Source organism: Cylas formicarius, unplaced genomic scaffold, assembly GCF_029955315.1.
Source record: "Cylas formicarius isolate icCylForm1 unplaced genomic scaffold, icCylForm1.1 PGA_scaffold_12__32_contigs__length_19106922, whole genome shotgun sequence".
Lineage (NCBI taxonomy): Eukaryota > Metazoa > Arthropoda > Insecta > Coleoptera > Brentidae > Cylas > Cylas formicarius.
Window position 1 is genome coordinate 17,493,071 of NW_026844225.1, and position 18,079 is coordinate 17,511,149.

Consider the following 18,079-nt stretch of genomic DNA (forward strand, 5'->3'; position numbering starts at 1 on the left):
GACGAACCGGGTGCCCCTGGAACTCCTGAAGTGACCGACTGGGATAGGGACCACGTGGACTTAAGATGGACTCCACCATCCAATGATGGCGGATCTCCAATCACAGGATACATTATTGAAAAGAGAGAGAAGGGATCTCCGAAGTGGACGAAAGCAGGCGAAACTGGTCCCTACGAAACGAAAGGGACGGCGGACAATTTGGATGAAGGCGTCGAATATGAATTTAGAGTTCGGGCGGTTAACGCTGCTGGGCCTGGGGAACCAAGTCAAGCCTCTAAATCGGTAGTCACCAAACCTAGAAGATGTAAGTGATCTCTCTTTCCTTTTTCAAAATATATTTTTAATTATTTGTATTAATACTTTTCTTCATTAGTGCCACCCAAAATTGACCGCCGCAATTTGCACAATTTGACGGTAAAAGAAGGAGAACCGATTTACATAGACGTAAAAATCAGCGGCGAACCAGCCCCCGACGTCACGTGGTACCAAGAGGGCCGTACGATTACGCAAACGGCACATAAACGCGTCGACGATATTCCCAATAACTCCAAATTCTTCAACGACAAACCCGAACGAAAGGATACTGGAGTTTATAAAATCGTGGCGATTAATAAATACGGTCAGGACCAGGCGGAAATCGAAATCACTGTCGTCTGTAAGTGCGGGAAACGTTAACAGTGTTGAAAATTGGATAACTAATTTTGATTCAATTGATTGCAGCTAAACCTGGGCAACCCGAAGGACCGCTAGAGGTGTCCGACATTCACAAGGACGGTTGCACACTCAAATGGAAGCGACCAAAAGACGATGGCGGGGAACCGATTGAAAACTACGTTGTCGAAAAAATGGACCCCGAAACCGGATTGTGGCTGCCCGTAGGTAAAACTACGGGAGCCACTCCGGAAATGAAAGTGGACGGTCTTATTCCGGGCCACGAATACAAATTCAGAGTGAAAGCTGTTAATAAGGAAGGTGAATCTGAACCATTGGAGACTGCCGGAACTATTACAGCCAAAGACCCGTACGGAACGGCCACCAAACCGGGAACCCCCGAACCTCAAGATTGGTCTGCAAATCACGTGGAGTTGAAATGGACGGAACCAGCATCGGACGGCGGGGCCCCAATTACAGGCTACATCGTCGAAATGAAGGACAAATACAGCCCGCTATGGGAGAAAGCTCTGGAAACTACCACCCCCACCCCTACAGCTTCCATAGGAGGGTTGATTGAGGGCAACGAGTACCAGTTCCGGGTGATCGCGGTCAATGCTGCCGGACAAAGCCCTGCCTCTGACGCTAGCAAAACGTTTATCGCTAAGCCCAGATTTTGTAAGTTACCGTGTTCTAAGCGATGTCTTTATTATATATTATATTTTTATGGAGGTTTATGTCATTAAATTTAAAATGGCCATATATTAACCTTGCATCACAGGGTGGTCCGAGAATCTCAAAAACAAGTAAAAACAAAAGTTGTTTGAATGCATTTATTTATGTTTCATATATATTCCTACAATCCAGGGTTTTTGTATTTTGGTTGACAAGTTACAACTTTCTTATTTTAAATTTAATGCTTGGCATATCAAGGCAGTTGTGAATTTCTCAGAACTTTTTAGACTAAGTCTTTGCCACGCTAAATTAATCTATCGATGGCATTTTATAGACTTGGGGTCTAAAAAAACTAATTAATGGAGAAAATACTATATTAAATACAACAAACCAAAAAGACCTTTTGACATTTTTTTTAACATTATGATGATTATTAAAGCAAAGATACTAATTAGAATAATTAATTTTAATGATTTTATCATTTTCAGTGGCACCCAAAATTGACAGACGTTATTTGCATGACGTCACGCTATCGGCAGGTTCGCCTCTCAAATTCGAAGCGAATATCATCGGCGAACCACCACCGACGGTCGAATGGCGTTTCAACGGTATCACATTGAAGAACGACAAACGCACCACGATTGATAACGTCGACTACAACACGAAAATAGCGATCCGCCCTGTAAATAGGGACGATACCGGACAGTACACGGTGACCGCCACCAACAGTTCCGGAAAGGACACTCACGTGATCAACGTTACCGTAACCGACAAACCGACCCCACCCCAAGGACCCCTTCAAATATCCGACGTGAACAAAAACGGTTGCAAACTCAAATGGAAACGTCCGAAAGACGACGGCGGTACTCCTATCGAGTACTACCAAGTGGACAAGATGGATCCGGAAACCGGATGTTGGGTACCGTGCGGCAGAGCGACGGAACCCAGTAAGCCCTCGCCTCCCTTTCCTCTCCCTATTCGGTTAATTTAATTTATTTCCAGATTTCGAGGTAACCGGATTAACTCCGGGCCACGAATACAAATTTAGAGTAGCCGCTGTGAACTCGGAAGGTGAATCAAAACCGTTGGAAGCTGAAGAGGCAATCGTCGCTAAAAATCCCTTCGACGAGCCTGGCGCGCCGGGTCACCTCAAAGCAACCGATTGGGATAAAGACCACGTCGATCTGGAATGGACGCCCCCTAAAGATGACGGCGGAGCTCCGATCACAGGTTACATAATAGAAAAGAAAGACAAGTTCGGCGATTGGGAGAAAGCTCTCGAGGTACCGGGCGATAAGCTAAAAGCCACGGTCCCGGATTTGATCGAAGGGCAACCCTACCAGTTCAGAGTGAGGGCGGTAAACGCAGCCGGACCCGGTGATCCGAGTAACGAAACACCCACGATAATAGCGAAACCGAGAAACTTGGCCCCCAAAATTGATAGGACCAATTTGATCGAAGTGCGTATCAGGGCCGGTCAAAACTTCAATTTCGACGTTAAAGTGTCGGGCGAACCGATGCCGACCACTAAATGGTTACAAAAGGGCAAAGAAATTAAATCAGGGCCCAACGTCAAAGTCCAACATGGCGATTATAACACGAAAATATCAGTACGAAACGCGACGCGTGGTGATTCTGGTACTTACACCGTCACCGCCGAGAACGTCAACGGTAAGGATATCGCAGAAGTTGAAGTGATCGTCTTGGACGTGCCTAGTCCGCCTGGAGGACCCCTCAAAGTATCCGATGTCCACGCCAACGGTTGTAAGCTCAGTTGGAGACCTCCGGCTGACGATGGCGGTCAACCCGTTGAGAGATACGTGGTGGAAAAAATGGACGAAGCCACCGGACGGTGGGTACCTGCTGGCGAAACTGACGGTCCCGAGACGTCGTTGAAAGTAGACGGACTAACACCCGGTAAAAAGTACAAGTTTAGAGTTCGCGCTGTTAACCGTCAAGGTAAATCGGAACCGTTGCAAACGGCCCAAGCGATCGAAGCTAAAAATCCGTTCGACGAGCCTGGCAAGACCAGCGCACCTGAGATCGTGGATTATGACAAAGATTTCGTCGAACTCAAGTGGGACAAGCCCGAAAACGATGGCGGATCTCCAATCACGGGTTACGTTATCGAAAAACGAGACAAATTTAATCCGAATTGGGAAAAATGCGCTGAAGTTGAAGGAGATGTTCCCCGGGGTAAAGTGAACGATCTTATCGAAGGTACTCCGTACGAATTCCGTATTAGGGCCGTAAATAAAGCCGGGCCCGGTGAACCCAGCGACGCGTCCAAAATCCACGTCGCCAGACCTAAAAATTGTAAGTTTTTTTTTTAAGTAATAGAGTAATTGTTTACCCGACGCTGTTTCGTTTCAGTGGCACCGAAAATTGATAGAAACGCTTTGTTCGATCTCAAAGTCAAAGTCGGGCAATCGATCGAATTCAACGTGCCGGTTATCGGCGAACCACCGCCGAGCAAAGAATGGACCCACAAAGACGACGTTCTATTTAATTCCGACCGAATTAAAATCGTAAACGAAGATTATAAGACAAGCATAAAAATATCGGACGCTCAAAGAGGCGACAGCGGTCCGTATACCCTTACCGTGAAAAACGTAAACGGTAAAGATGTCGCCACAGTTAAGGTCACAGTTTTGGATGTGCCTACCCCACCCGAAGGCCCTCTGACTGCTGACAATGTCACCAAAAATTCGCTAACGCTCCATTGGAAACCACCCAAGGATGACGGTGGTTCCGAGATTACTCATTATGCGGTAGAAAAGTTAGACACCGAAAATATGAGATGGGTGCCGGTAGGCGACTCCATCGGAACGTCCATGAGGGTGCCCAACTTGACGGAAGGGCACGATTATCAATTTAGGGTGCGGGCTTGCAATAAACAAGGTGATTCCGCGCCGCTCACCACTACGGAGAGCATTACGGCAAAAGATCCTTTCACTAAACCGGATAGACCTGGAGCGCCGAAACCGACAGATTGGGATAAAGATCACGTCGATCTCGAATGGAGCCCTCCTAGGAAAGACGGTGGAGCGCCAATTACGGAATATATTATCGAGAAACGGCCTAAACATGGGTAAGCGTAAACAAAATTTAGAGCCCGATAGCTTAAATAAAATATGATTATATATAAATAATTAAAATTTTAATCTTCTTATACACTATTTGCCTTTCAAAAAAAATATTAAAATATTAATTTATTTTTAAAAATATCGAAAAATTTTATTGAAAGAAGTTTTTTCTTGTTTAGTGTTCCAACTGTGTACTAATTTTCAAAAAATTAGGGCATACTTGATTTTTTTTGAAGTTTTCTAACTCTAACTCTTCTTTGGTACATTAGAAAAGTAAGATTCAATCTACTTAGCTGAACCAGACAAAATATTTTAATTAAATGTTTTTCTTTAAATTTATCTTTAACACTCAATTTCAAAGCACATCTTCAAATACAAACTGACATATTTTTTTCAATTTTATTTTTTAATATATTTTTCTTTAACAGAATTTATTACAACAAGTTAGTGGGCTGTCAAAATAAACTTGTGTGTGTACAATATTTAATGCGCATTGATAATTACACCTCTATTATACCCAATTTATCATAACTGACATATTTTGTGTTAGCATGAGACAGCAAAGAATAGCTCATAAAAAATTAAAATGATAGATAAATGCTTTGTATTTCAAATACAAAATGTAATACATATTTCTAAAAAGCTCATAACAGGCGTAAGAAGATTATCGACACATACAGAGCGTTCTATTAAAAAAAAAAAGAAGTTAAGTTTATATGTCAAAGTTTGTGAATTCCAGAAGAAAATTGATTACAGCACTGAATTTTACATAAAAAACAATATACAGAACAGCTTTCACTAGCAAACCCCACACGGGTGCAAAGTGAAAACAGATTAATAAACCAAAATATTTTATGCCGTGTCTTCAGCCGTCCTGTATTATCTTAGTCTTTAACACTAACCAAAGCAATCGATTTTTAGAACCTGGGAAGAGGCGGCGCGAGTACCCGGCAACACCACTAAAGGAACGGCACCCAATTTAACAGAGGGAGAAGAATACGAATTCAGAGTAATCGCTGTTAACAAAGGTGGCCATAGTGAACCTAGCGAGGCGTCTGTTCCTGTAATCGCCAAGCCAAGGTTCCAAGCACCTACATTTAACAAAAGTCTACTCGAGGACATCACGGTTAAAGTTGGACAACGTTTCGGTTGGGTCATACCGATCGAAGCGTCACCCAAGCCGACGGCAAAATGGACACTGAACGGTAAAGAAGTATCACCGAACGAACGAATCGACGCCGCAGTATACAACAACAAAGTTTCGTTTGATATATCGTCGTCGTTGCGATCAGACGCTGGAAGATATACTTTAACCCTTACCAACGACTTGGGAAGCTTTAGTGCGTCAGCTCAAGTCACCGTGCTGGATAAACCTGGACCTCCACAACCTCCGCTAGATGTTAGCAGTGTCACCAAAGAGAGCGCCAGAATATCTTGGAAGATTCCTCTAGACGACGGCGGGTCACCTATACTTCACTACGTGGTCGAGAAAATGGACGTATCTCGTGGAACATGGTCGGACGCTGGAATGGCCACGATTACGTCTCACGATATCACCAGATTAATCCATCGCAAGGAATATTATTTCCGAGTTAAAGCAGTTAACGCTGTCGGTGAATCCGAGCCTCTCGAAACGTCGAGAAGCATCATCGCCAAAAACGAATTCGGTAAGTGTATAACTATGAAAGGCAGCGATCTAAGTTGAATTTTCGATTAGGAGCGATTTTTTTTTCAAAGCAAAAAAGGTGTTAATGTTTGGGTTAAAAAATTCTGTTCCATTGCAGATGAACCAAGTGCCCCAGGCAAACCAGCAGTTACCGATTGGGACAAGGACCACGTAGATTTGGAATGGACACCACCGAAAAACGATGGTGGCTCTCCGATCACAGGGTATATAGTGCAAAAGAAGGAAAAGGGAAGCCCTTACTGGACGAATGCTGTGCATGTCCCTGCGCGTAAGAATGCTTGCACTGTGCCTGATTTGACCGAAGGACAAGAATACGAATTTCGAGTAATAGCCACAAATACCGCGGGTCAGAGTGAACCATCGGAACCCTCAGATCTCGTCACCGCCAAAGCGAGATTCTGTAAGAAAACGCCCGTTGCCAATCACATTCGTAACAAAAAACCAATTTTGAAATTCTGATTTCAGTGGCCCCTAAAATTAAAACGCCCCTTAACGATATCCGGATTAAGGCCGGTCTTATTCTCCATATCGACATTGACTTTATCGGTGAACCTTGTCCGGAAGTCGTTTGGACCGTCGGCAGTAAACCTCTTAATGCTGACGACCGTACGACTGTGACATCCATCGGTTATCACACTGTCATCCATACTGTAAACGCTAAACGTTCAGATAGCGGCTTATACCATATTCTGATTAGAAACAGTTCAGGTATCGATGAAGGATCGTTCCAAGTAAACGTTTTGGGTAGGTTAATATAGTTAACACGTTAAACCGCGTATTGAAAACTGGTTATTCAGATCGTCCGGCTCCACCAGAGGGTCCTCTGGAATACGAAGAAGTCACGGCCCAAAGCGTAACGTTATCGTGGAAGCCGCCTAAAGATAATGGTGGAAGCGAAATCACGTAATAATACTAAATTAATACTAAAATTAATGCATGTTCATGTATATTTAACAAATTGTCGATTTTTAGTGGATATGTTATTGAGAAGCGGGATTTGACCCACGGTGGTGGTTGGGTACCCGCCGTTAATTATGTCAACCCCAAGTACAACCACGCGGTAGTTCCTAGACTATTAGAGGGAACGAAATATGAGTTCAGAGTATTTGCCGAAAATATGCAAGGTCGTTCGGATCCATTAGATACCGAAAAACCGGTGGTAGCCAAAAACCAATACGGTAAATTGTGAAATATTTTAGTGCAATCATGTATCCTAATTTTATTTTTCAAATTATTGAAGACGTACCCGGAAAGCCAGGAAAACCAGAACTAGTGGATAGCGATAAGGACCACATCAAAATCAAATGGTCGGCGCCCATCAGTAATGGAGGCTCACCTATTGTCGGCTACGATGTGGAGAGACGTGATCGTGCTACAGGTCGATGGGTCAAACTTAATAAGGAACCCACTAAAAATCTAGAATATTACGATGACCGCGTGCAAGAGGGTCATCAATACGAATATAGAGTTTCTGCCGTTAACGCAGCAGGAAATGGTAAACCGAGTGACGCATCCAACGTTTTCATTGCCAAACCGATGAAAGGTAATGTTTGTTATCAGTTTGATATTTTATTCTGAACAAATTTTAATTATAGAAAAACCGAAATTGTGGCTCGACGGTATAATCGGAAGAAAAATAAAAGTGCGTGCTGGGGAACCTATAAACATCGACATCCCGTTGTCTGGAGCTCCTGCTCCTAAAGTAGAATGGATTAAAAATAAAGTCAATGTACCAGAAAGTAACAGACTTTACGTAAGTAGTTGTAAAACACGATTATTAATATTTTAAAAAAATGAGTTATTTGTATTTCACAGACGGAAACTAACAGCGAACACACTAGACTACGGGTTGAAGCTTCCAACAGAGGAGACTCTGGTGTGTATACGGTACGAGCTAAGAACGAATTCGGATCTGATGAAGCCGACATCGAGGTAATCGTCGTTGATAAACCCGGAATACCAAAAGGACCCCTACAGTACACGGCCACTACTCAAGATACGGTGTCCCTATCGTGGAATCCGCCAGCAGACGATGGCGGTGGCGAAATTACCGGCTACATTGTCGAAATATCTGAATTTGGAAGTGATTTATGGAGACCATGCCCGGGATTCTGTCCCAGACCATCGTTTACTGCGCGAGGATTGACGGAAGGGAAAAAATACGTATTCAGAGTGCGCGCTGAAAACATATACGGCGTATCGGAACCTCTAGAAGGTAAACCGGTGGTGGCGAAGAGTCCGTTCGATCCACCTGGTCCACCAAGTCAACCGGAAGTGACCGGATACACACCGTCATCTTGTTCCTTGAAGTGGAATCCACCTGTGGTGACGGGTGGAAAACCGATAAGCGGTTACATCGTGGAAAAACGCGAACGTGGTGGTGATTGGGTGAAAGTTAACAACTATCCCACTCCGAACGCTCAGTATACCGTCCAAGATCTTCGGGAAGGAAACAAATACGAATTCAGAGTAACGGCGGTTAATGAAGCAGGACCAGGCGAACCGAGTAAACCGACGGAACCAATTATCGCCCAACATCAAAGATGTAAGTTTAACTTTCAATTTTAAATTCAACCTAAAAATATTTTATTTCCCTTCCAGTCAAACCTTCGGCACCGGAACCACCAAAACCCGACCGCATCACTAAAGACAGCGTTACGTTATCTTGGAGACCACCTAAAAACGACGGCGGGTCGAAACTCAAGGGCTACATTTTACAGCAACGTCCTAAAGGTGCTGATGATTGGACGGATGTAAACTCCCTCCCCATCAATGATACCGTCTATACTGTTCCTAAACTAAAGGAAGGACAAGAATACCAATTCAGAGTTATCGCCGTCAATGACGTCGGTAATTCCGAACCCAGCAGACCCAGCAATCCCATCCTCATCGAAGAACAACCGAATAAGCCCTGCATGGATTTGGGTGGCGTTCGAGATATAACCGTCCGCGCGGGAGAAGACTTTAGTATTCACGTACCTTATGTCGGATTCCCTAAACCTACCGCCTCATGGTTTGCCAACGACAAACAACTAGACGAGACTGATAGCAGGGTATTTCCACAACTTGCAGACGATTACGCCAGCATTATCGTTAAGAATTCGAAGCGTTCTGATACCGGCCAATACAGATTACAATTAAAAAATCCGTCCGGTTTCGATACCGCTACGATTAACGTTAGAGTGTTGGATAGACCAGGTAAACCGGAAAATCTTCGGGCCGACGAATTTGCAGGCGATGCCTTAACCCTTTACTGGCAACCACCTAAAGATAATGGTGGCGCCGAGATCACCAATTACATCGTCGAGAAAAAGGAAGCCAAATCTTCCACGTGGACCAAAGTAAGCAGCTACGTAACCGTTCCTTTCGTCCGTATTCGTAACCTAACTCTCGGCAAAGAGTACGACTTTAGAGTAATCGCTGAAAATCAATACGGACAATCCGAACCTGCTATTACGTCTGAACCAATTCGAGCTAGACATCCATTCGATCCTCCAGGTGCACCTGGTACCCCGAGAGGAATCGAAACAAGCGAGGATTCTATTACGATACAATGGACGAAACCTCGACATGATGGCGGATCACCGATTACGGGATACGTAGTCGAGAAACGTCTTATTACCGAAGATAAATGGACGAAAGCCTCTCATGCTCTCGTTCCTGACTTAACCCTGAAAGTTATCAGCTTAATAGAAAATCACGAATACGAATTCAGAGTAGCCGCAGTCAATGCTGCGGGTCAAGGACCTTGGAGTTCCGCTTCCGATGCGATTTGCGCGAGAGCCGCCCCTATAGCACCGAGAATCACTTCGGACTTGAGTATTCGAGATATCGTTGTTATTGCTGGGGAAGAACTGAAGATAACCGTGCCCTACGTCGCATCGCCGAAACCTAAAACAACCTGGACTATAAACGGAGACGAAGTTCTCGCCGACGATAGAATTAAAATGGATACCACAGACATAGCTTCCATATTTTACAACAAGTCGGCCAAACGTTCAGATACCGGCAGTTATACGATTAAATTAACTAATTCCATGGGTTCCGATTCGGCATCTTGTCGCGTACTCGTGGTAGACAGACCACAACCACCTCAAGGTCCACTCGACATATCCGACGTCACACCAGATAATTGTTCGTTGGCGTGGAGACCACCTCTCGATGATGGCGGATCACCGATTACTAACTACATCGTAGAAAAATTAGATACCAACGGAATATGGGTGAAAGTAAGCAGTTTCGTTCGCAATACGCACTACGATGTGATGAGCCTCGAGCCAAACAAAAAATACAGCTTCAGGGTTCGAGCGGAAAATCAATACGGCATCAGTGAACCGTTGGAAAGCACCGAACCTGTGATTGCCAAATATCCATTTACCATACCCGACCCGCCTAGTGCACCCAGAGTTGTCGATTGGGATAGCAATACGATTAACCTAACCTGGGATCGCCCTGCTCACGACGGAGGTTCCCGAATTCAAGGATACAAATTGGAATACCGCGATGTTAGAGACACGCACTGGATAAGCGCGAGCGACTACCTAATTAAAGACACCCACTTTGACCTTTACAACATGGTCACCGGACAAGAGTACGAGTTTAGAGTTCGGGCTAAAAATGCGGCCGGGTTTAGTAAACCGTCGGCCGCATCGTCCAGATTTAAACTCAAAGGCAAATTCAACGTCCCCAGTCCACCACGCAATCCTAAAGTCGTCAATGTCGGCAAGGGTTACGTCGATCTGACTTGGGAGCCACCTAGTTCTGACGGTGGATCCAAAATAACCGGCTATATCATCGAAAAGAGAGAGATTGGTAGCCCGTTGTGGTCCAAATGTAACGATTACAATGTCACCGATACCAACTTCACGGTTCTTAATCTACATGACAGATCCGAATACGAGTTTAGAATATCCGCCGTAAATGCTGCCGGTAAAGGTGAACCCAGCACTTGCACGTCACCGGTTAAAGTCTGCGAAGTGCTCGGTGGAGAGAAACCCGACTGGATTCGACGTTTGTTCAACACGTCAGCGCCGCTTGGTAGAACTGTCACCCTAGAATGCGAGGCCAGCGGCAAACCTGAACCCACGTTCCGTTGGTTGAAGAACGGACGTGAAATTCAACACGGAGGAAGATTCAGACTGGAATCTAAAAACGGAACTGCCTTTTTGCATATTTCTGATCTGCTGGATATCGACGACGGCGATTACACTTGCGAAGCGAGCAATTCTTTGGGAGCCGTTACTACCACAGCGAGATTAAAGATTGGAAGTAAGTATTTCTTGTTCTTTGGACGGATGTGTGGTCTGCACTTTACGTTTTATTTTTGTTTCCAGATCCACCCAGAATCGAGCGACTTCCGGGTGACTTATACTTAGCCGAAGGTGATAATACGAAAATTAAAATTTACTACAGCGGAGATCAACCTCTCGATGTAACCCTAACGAAAGACGGACAAAAGATCGACGACGATTCTCACATCAGATTTACCATTTTCGACGATTACATTATCATATTCATAAAAGACATAAAAAAGAACGACGCCGGATCTTACAATCTGACGGTGAAGAATGATAGCGGAAGCGCATCTGGTAGTTTCCCGGTATTCATTACTGGTCTACCTGGACCTCCGACTGGCCCCTTAGAAGCAACGGATATTACCAAACATACGTGCACCCTTAACTGGAAACCCCCTAGCTACGACGGAGGTCTCCGCGTTACCCACTATGTAGTGGAAAGGAAAGATATCAGCGGAACCCATTGGATAACCGTTTCGAGCTCGTGCAGAGATACAACGTTTACGGTACAAGGATTAACCGAAGGACAAGAATATTTATTTAGAGTAATGGCGGTAAACGACAACGGCATGGGACCTCCACTCGATGGAGTTAACCCAGTGAGAGCTAAAGCACCATTTGACAAACCATCGCCTCCTGGTGTACCTAAAGTGACCCAAGTCGGTGGCGATTTCGTTAACCTAGAATGGGACAAACCAGAAAACGACGGTGGAGCTAGAATCCAAGGCTACTGGATTGATAAACGGGAAGTGGGCTCTCTAGCTTGGCAACGGGTTAATCCGTCGTTATGTCTACCCACGCAGATCAACGTATCAAATCTTATAGAAGGACGTCAATATGAGTTCAGGGTGTTCGCGCAAAATATTGCTGGTATCTCGGAACCATCTTCGGCATCCACATCAGTGGTCGTTAAAGATCCTCTGGCACCTACACCGCCTGAGATCATCAAACCGCTTAAGAATGCTCAGTGTATACAGAACCACAACGCTAAATTCGAATGTACGATAACGGGGGTGCCAGCGCCTACAATCACGTGGTACAAAGGGGCTAGGGAAATCACTAGCGGATCCAGGTATCACATTTACAGCGAAGGCGATGTTCACCATCTCGTTATTCATGACGTGTTTGGAGAAGACGCAGACGAATACGTGTGCAGGGCGGTTAATAAGGGTGGAGTCAAATCGACCCGGGCTGAATTACTAATAATGAGTAAGTTTGCGATGGGCTTAGATATATTACATATAGGGAAATTAAAACAAAAAGCATGTTTGATAAATTGGTTAAGGCTTTCGCGGCCCGTTGATAAGCTATTATCTTCATTCGGGTTTAAAGGCCGTCGTCGATTGGCATTACTTCCTAACGTTTCTGAGTCTATGTCCAACATAGGAGATGGAAGGACCTCTGAAGAAGCTCGCCACTCGTGCTAGCGAAACGTTAGGAAGTAATGCCAATCGACGACGGCCTTTAAACCCGAATGAAGATAATAGCTTAAAAAGCATGTTTATCTCTTTATTTCATCTGTTAATGTTTCATTTTCTTTTACAGCCGCGCCTAAACTAAACATTCCACCTCGTTTCCGAGACACGGCATATTTCGATAAAGGCGAGAACGTCATTATCAAAATTCCATTCACTGGTTTCCCCAGACCCAAAATTACATGGGTACGAGAAGGTGAAGTGATCGAATCTGGCGGTCATTATCACGTCGAAGTTAAAGACAGACACGCGATTCTCACCATCCGCGACGCTAGTAAACTGGACAGCGGTCCTTATAGGATCACCGCCGAAAATGAACTGGGACAAGACACGGCAATCGTTAAAATTCAAATTGCCGATCGTCCAGATCCGCCGAGATTCCCAGCTATCGATAATATCGGAACCGACTCTTTGGCGCTAAGCTGGAAAGCACCTGTATGGGACGGCGGAAGCAACATTACGAATTACATGGTAGAAAGACGAGAACATCCTTTGTCTACATGGATTAGGGTCGGCAATACCCGTTTGACAACAATGGCGGTGAGCGGACTCACTCCAGGGCATCAATACGAGTTTAGAATTTACGCCGAAAATATTTACGGCAGATCAGATCCGTCCGAAGTAAGCACGTTGGTAACGATGAAAGATACGATCAAAAAGAAAGTGGAGAAACGAAAATACGAAGTGGATGAGACGGGCAAAAAGATCCGGGAATCACACAAGGAACCAATTAAAGATTATGACAATTACGTGTTCGATATTTACTCTAAATTTGTACCGCAACCTGTAGAAATCAAAACCAGGAGCGTATATGATGACTATGACATACTAGAGGAAATCGGAACGGGAGCGTTCGGAGTCGTTCATCGTTGTCGTGAACGTAAAACCGGTAACATTTTCGCAGCTAAATTCATTCCCGTTTCGCACGCTATGGAAAAAGAATTAATCCGAAAGGAAATCGACATAATGAACCAACTACATCATCCCAAGCTTATCAATTTGCACGACGCGTTTGAAGACGACGACGAGATGGTTCTCATTTACGAATTTTTATCGGGTGGTGAGTTATTCGAACGAATTACCGCCGAAGGATACAGCATGTCAGAGGCGGAGGTCATTAATTACATGAGGCAAATTTGCGAAGGAATCAAACATATGCACGAGAAAAATATAATACACCTCGATATTAAACCGGAGAACATCATGTGCCAATTGAGGAAAGGGACTAATATTAAATTGATCGATTTCGGATTAGCCACCAAGTTAGATCCGAACGAGGTAGTTAAAATTTCTACCGGCACAGCTGAATTTGCGGCCCCGGAAATTGTCGAACGAGAACCGGTCGGGTTTTACACCGACATGTGGGCGGTGGGAGTTTTAGCGTACGTACTGCTTAGCGGATTGTCACCGTTTGCTGGAGAAAACGACATCGAGACCCTTAAAAATGTCAAAGCTTGCGATTGGGATTTCGATGAAGAAGCGTTCGCGAACGTTTCCGAAGAAGGCAAAGATTTCATTCGCAGATTACTGTTGAAGAACAAAGAGTAAGCAGCAAATGTTAAATTGATATTATTTATTCCAAAATGTTATTAAGCAAACATTTTATATAAACCTAATCATTCTTCTAAAGGCACAAGTTCAATTAATTAAATATTTCCAACTCTCGTCATTTTAGAGAAAATATGATAAAATCATATAATTTTTAAATAGGTCGACTGAACTACGCATCTGTCGTGATACACACATACTTAAAAATAGAAAAATGAAATAAAAAAAATCTGTGCATATATAATAAAATACTTTTATTTACACTAATTATTAACTTTGTTTATAGAAAGCGTATGACCGCTCAAGAGTGTCTTTTGCATTCATGGCTGGCCGGAGACCACAGCGATAAAACGCAAGTAATCGATCGATCCAAATACTTGCGTATCCGGGATAGGATCCGTGCCAAATACGACGCTTGGGATTCGTTTGTCCTCCCCATTGGCAGGCTCTCTGAATATTCATCCCTTCGTAAATTACTCATCGACAAATATAAAATACACGACACCTACTTCGGTAAACTTGACATGCTAAAAAAAGCGTGATTAATATTGTGGAGTTTTCCAGATCGTCGACAAGCCGCGCCACGATTTGTCATTAAACCTCAAAGCGCTTTCTGCTACGAAGGACAAAGCGTTAAGTTCTACTGTAGAGTAATTGGTGTCGCTACGCCGACGGTCAGTTGGTACCACAACAACGTCGAACTCAGACAGAGCGTGAAATTTATGAAGCGCTACGCGGGTGATGATTACTACTTCATTATTAATCGAGCCAAACTCCAAGATAGGGGTGAATATATTATAAGGGCGGAGAATCACTACGGTTCCAGGGAGGAAGTGGTATTCCTCAACGTGCAACGTAAGTGCATTAATATCGATTCCGCTGGTTTTTATTATGTACGTACCTCTCTTTCCAGCGTTGCCCAAAGTAGTACCAGAATACAAACCGGAAACGCCGGTAATACGAAGGAGGGAACCACTTCCTTACACCTTCTGGCAAGAGGAACAAGAATGTGCTCCCAGTTTCACGTTCTTGCTTAGACCGCGTGTGATGCAAGAGCGTGACACCTGTAAGCTCTTGTGTTGCCTCAGCGGCAAACCCTTCCCTACCGTCAAATGGTACAAGGATAAACGCGAACTGAGCAAATATGAATATTCAATGTCTCACTCGGACGGAGTCATAACAATGGAAATTGTCGGATGTAGACCATCCGATTCCGGCATTTACACTTGCGTCGCTACCAATCCTCATGGACAAGATGAAACGTCATGCGTTGTTATCGTTGAAGGTGAAACAAGTACTGAAGAACAAACGAAAATGGCGGAAAGAATATTACATTCTGGCGACAGGAAATTTATAGAGCATCCTATTAAGCCGGCACCTGTTCCGGTAACTATTAGGAAACAAGTAACCACGCCGAATCCGATACAACCCCGATCCACCAATACGAGTTCTAACAGTTTGGCACACTCGCCTTCGAATTTAAGTGTCGGAGATTCAGATAAACGAACGCCAAGGAAATATGGTCGACTCGATTCAACTGGAAGTCCAAACAGGTCACGAAGTGCGACCAAGGAACTAGCTCGTATGTATATAACACGGTTTTGTTAATGATCAAATAACGCAGGTATGACGGATGTACCTTTGTTTTTAATTATTTTCGAAAAACATCATACGATAATTTTGCAGCAAACGGTGCAAAAAATTTAAAGATACTAAAGATATTAAATCGCATTTTTAAGCTCCTAATGAATAACAAACAATAAAATATAAATATTTGTTGTTATTTGTTTTAGTTCCCCCAGATTCGACGATGGGACCACCGCAATTCACAAAAGGACTTACAGACTTAACAATAAACGACGGCGATAGTTTGACATTGACAGCCCACGTTCAAGGCGACCCGGAACCTCAAATAGTATGGACCAAGGACGGCAAACCTCTTAGTTCATCCGAAGTGATTGATCTCAAATACAAAAACGGAATTGCCAAACTACATATCAACGAAGTATACCCAGAAGATGAAGGCGTGTACGTATGCAAAGCGACCAACTCGATGGGAACAACCGAAACAAAATCGAAACTCACCATTAAACGTAAGCAAAAATTACATTTAAACTCACACCACATTCATAACAGGACCTGCAAACATCATCATCCGCATCCGGCTTGTGCTAATATTACTTACGTGATATAGCGGTAAGGTTGATCGGTTTCTTACACACACAAAACAGCTAAAAACCACGGTTGATTTTTGCTCGACTATTTAATAATTGCTTCAAGCACAAATCACACTGAGTAAAGGGTTCAATTAATACTGCTTCGGTGGTATATTTTCAGTAATGGCGAACGCCACCAACGGCAAGAAGAAAACCGAAGACAAACCGCCGACCATAGTAAGCCATTTGGAATCGGCATTCGTTAAAGATGGCGAACCGGTCACGATATCATGCCGTATCATAGGCGCCGATAAATTCGATGTAATCTGGCTCCACAACAACAAAGAAATTAAACCCAGCAAAGACTTCCAATACGTCAACGAGGCGAACATTTACAAACTGACGATAGCCGAAATATTCCCGGAAGATTCCGGTGTATACACGTGCGAGGCGTTTAACGATGCCGGCGAAAGTTTCAGCAGTTGTACATTAAACGTTGTGGTACCAGGCGAACAACCCAAAAGTCCCGTTTTCAAAACATTCCCAATTTCCGCTACGCTTTCGGAGGGTGAAACGGCCACATTCGCTGCCGAAACCGAAGACGAACCATTACAAATCAGTTGGTTAAAAGACGGCAAACAGATCAAAGAAAGCAAAACTAAATACAAATTCACGGCAGACGGTAAAAGATATACGTTGCAAATAGTATCGTGCGACTCTAACGATGTCGGTCAGTATCAAGCGAAAGCGATTGGAAAAAAAGGGGAAACTTTCGCCGCGTTTTCGCTCAATGTTGTACCAAGCGGTCAACTATAAAGCCCGCCTCCTCATCCCAACACTGACTAACCGCATTATAACGCTCTTAACGAAAAAACGACTTGCTCCGTTATGTAAATCATTTGTTTATTTATTTGTAAGTATTTTGTATAAAACGGTGTATGATAGGAAATGGCGCGTGGTTCTTTCCGGGATCGTTTCCGGCATCCTCAAACTTAACACCTTCGCGGGGGCGAACCGGGGAGAGAACCCGCTGGTAGATAATTATATTTTTTTCGAACGCGCGAAACAAGGAGCACAACTTTCGAACTATTACCTACTAATTAGATTAAATTGAATGAAATTGCGATGTTTATTTAGTGAAGTGCTTGAGCCATTATTTTCATTACGCCATCGTTGTCCGTTATTTAAGATTTCATTAAAGCGCATTATTGCTTCCGCGAGCCGTACCAAAAATGTATCATATTCTGTAAAAAAATAAAATATTTAATTTTTAAAACGCCTATTGACTTTTCAACCCGCCCCGGTATATGCCAAAACAGTGTTATCCCTAAAATGTTGTTCTTTTAATATAATAAGTGCAAAAACATATTCAACTTTTCTTTCTAATCAAAAACAGATTTTAAAAAATTTAATAAACAAAAATATTTTCGGGATTGGTATTACAGTTTTACTTTTTATTTTAGACAAAACATTCAAAATGTGAGAAATACATCTTTTTTTAAATGTT

General features: G+C 43.6%; 1 protein-coding gene across 11 annotated transcripts in view; it reads left to right on the forward strand.

Annotated features, from left to right (window-relative positions):
• LOC132708548 (twitchin) overlaps positions 1-17,848 on the forward strand; it is a 45,007-nt gene extending 27,159 nt beyond the window's left edge. For all 11 annotated transcript variants that reach the window (XM_060680907.1, XM_060680898.1, XM_060680899.1 and 8 more), the window contains 22 exons: positions 2-304; positions 374-655; positions 721-1,329; positions 1,815-2,273; positions 2,329-3,642; positions 3,700-4,417; positions 5,334-6,079; positions 6,197-6,499; positions 6,565-6,843; positions 6,897-7,002; positions 7,072-7,277; positions 7,340-7,642; positions 7,695-7,852; positions 7,915-8,644; positions 8,701-11,367; positions 11,433-12,602; positions 12,939-14,412; positions 14,703-14,929; positions 14,981-15,271; positions 15,330-15,998; positions 16,210-16,509; positions 16,754-17,848. In XM_060680907.1, coding sequence (XP_060536890.1) covers positions 2-304; positions 374-655; positions 721-1,329; positions 1,815-2,273; positions 2,329-3,642; positions 3,700-4,417; positions 5,334-6,079; positions 6,197-6,499; positions 6,565-6,843; positions 6,897-7,002; positions 7,072-7,277; positions 7,340-7,642; positions 7,695-7,852; positions 7,915-8,644; positions 8,701-11,367; positions 11,433-12,602; positions 12,939-14,412; positions 14,703-14,929; positions 14,981-15,271; positions 15,330-15,998; positions 16,210-16,509; positions 16,754-17,388 — 13,949 coding nt within the window. In that variant the 3' untranslated portion in view covers positions 17,389-17,848. The remainder of the gene's footprint in view (position 1; positions 305-373; positions 656-720; positions 1,330-1,814; positions 2,274-2,328; positions 3,643-3,699; positions 4,418-5,333; positions 6,080-6,196; positions 6,500-6,564; positions 6,844-6,896; positions 7,003-7,071; positions 7,278-7,339; positions 7,643-7,694; positions 7,853-7,914; positions 8,645-8,700; positions 11,368-11,432; positions 12,603-12,938; positions 14,413-14,702; positions 14,930-14,980; positions 15,272-15,329; positions 15,999-16,209; positions 16,510-16,753) is intronic.
• Positions 17,849-18,079: the final 231 nt, after the last annotated feature.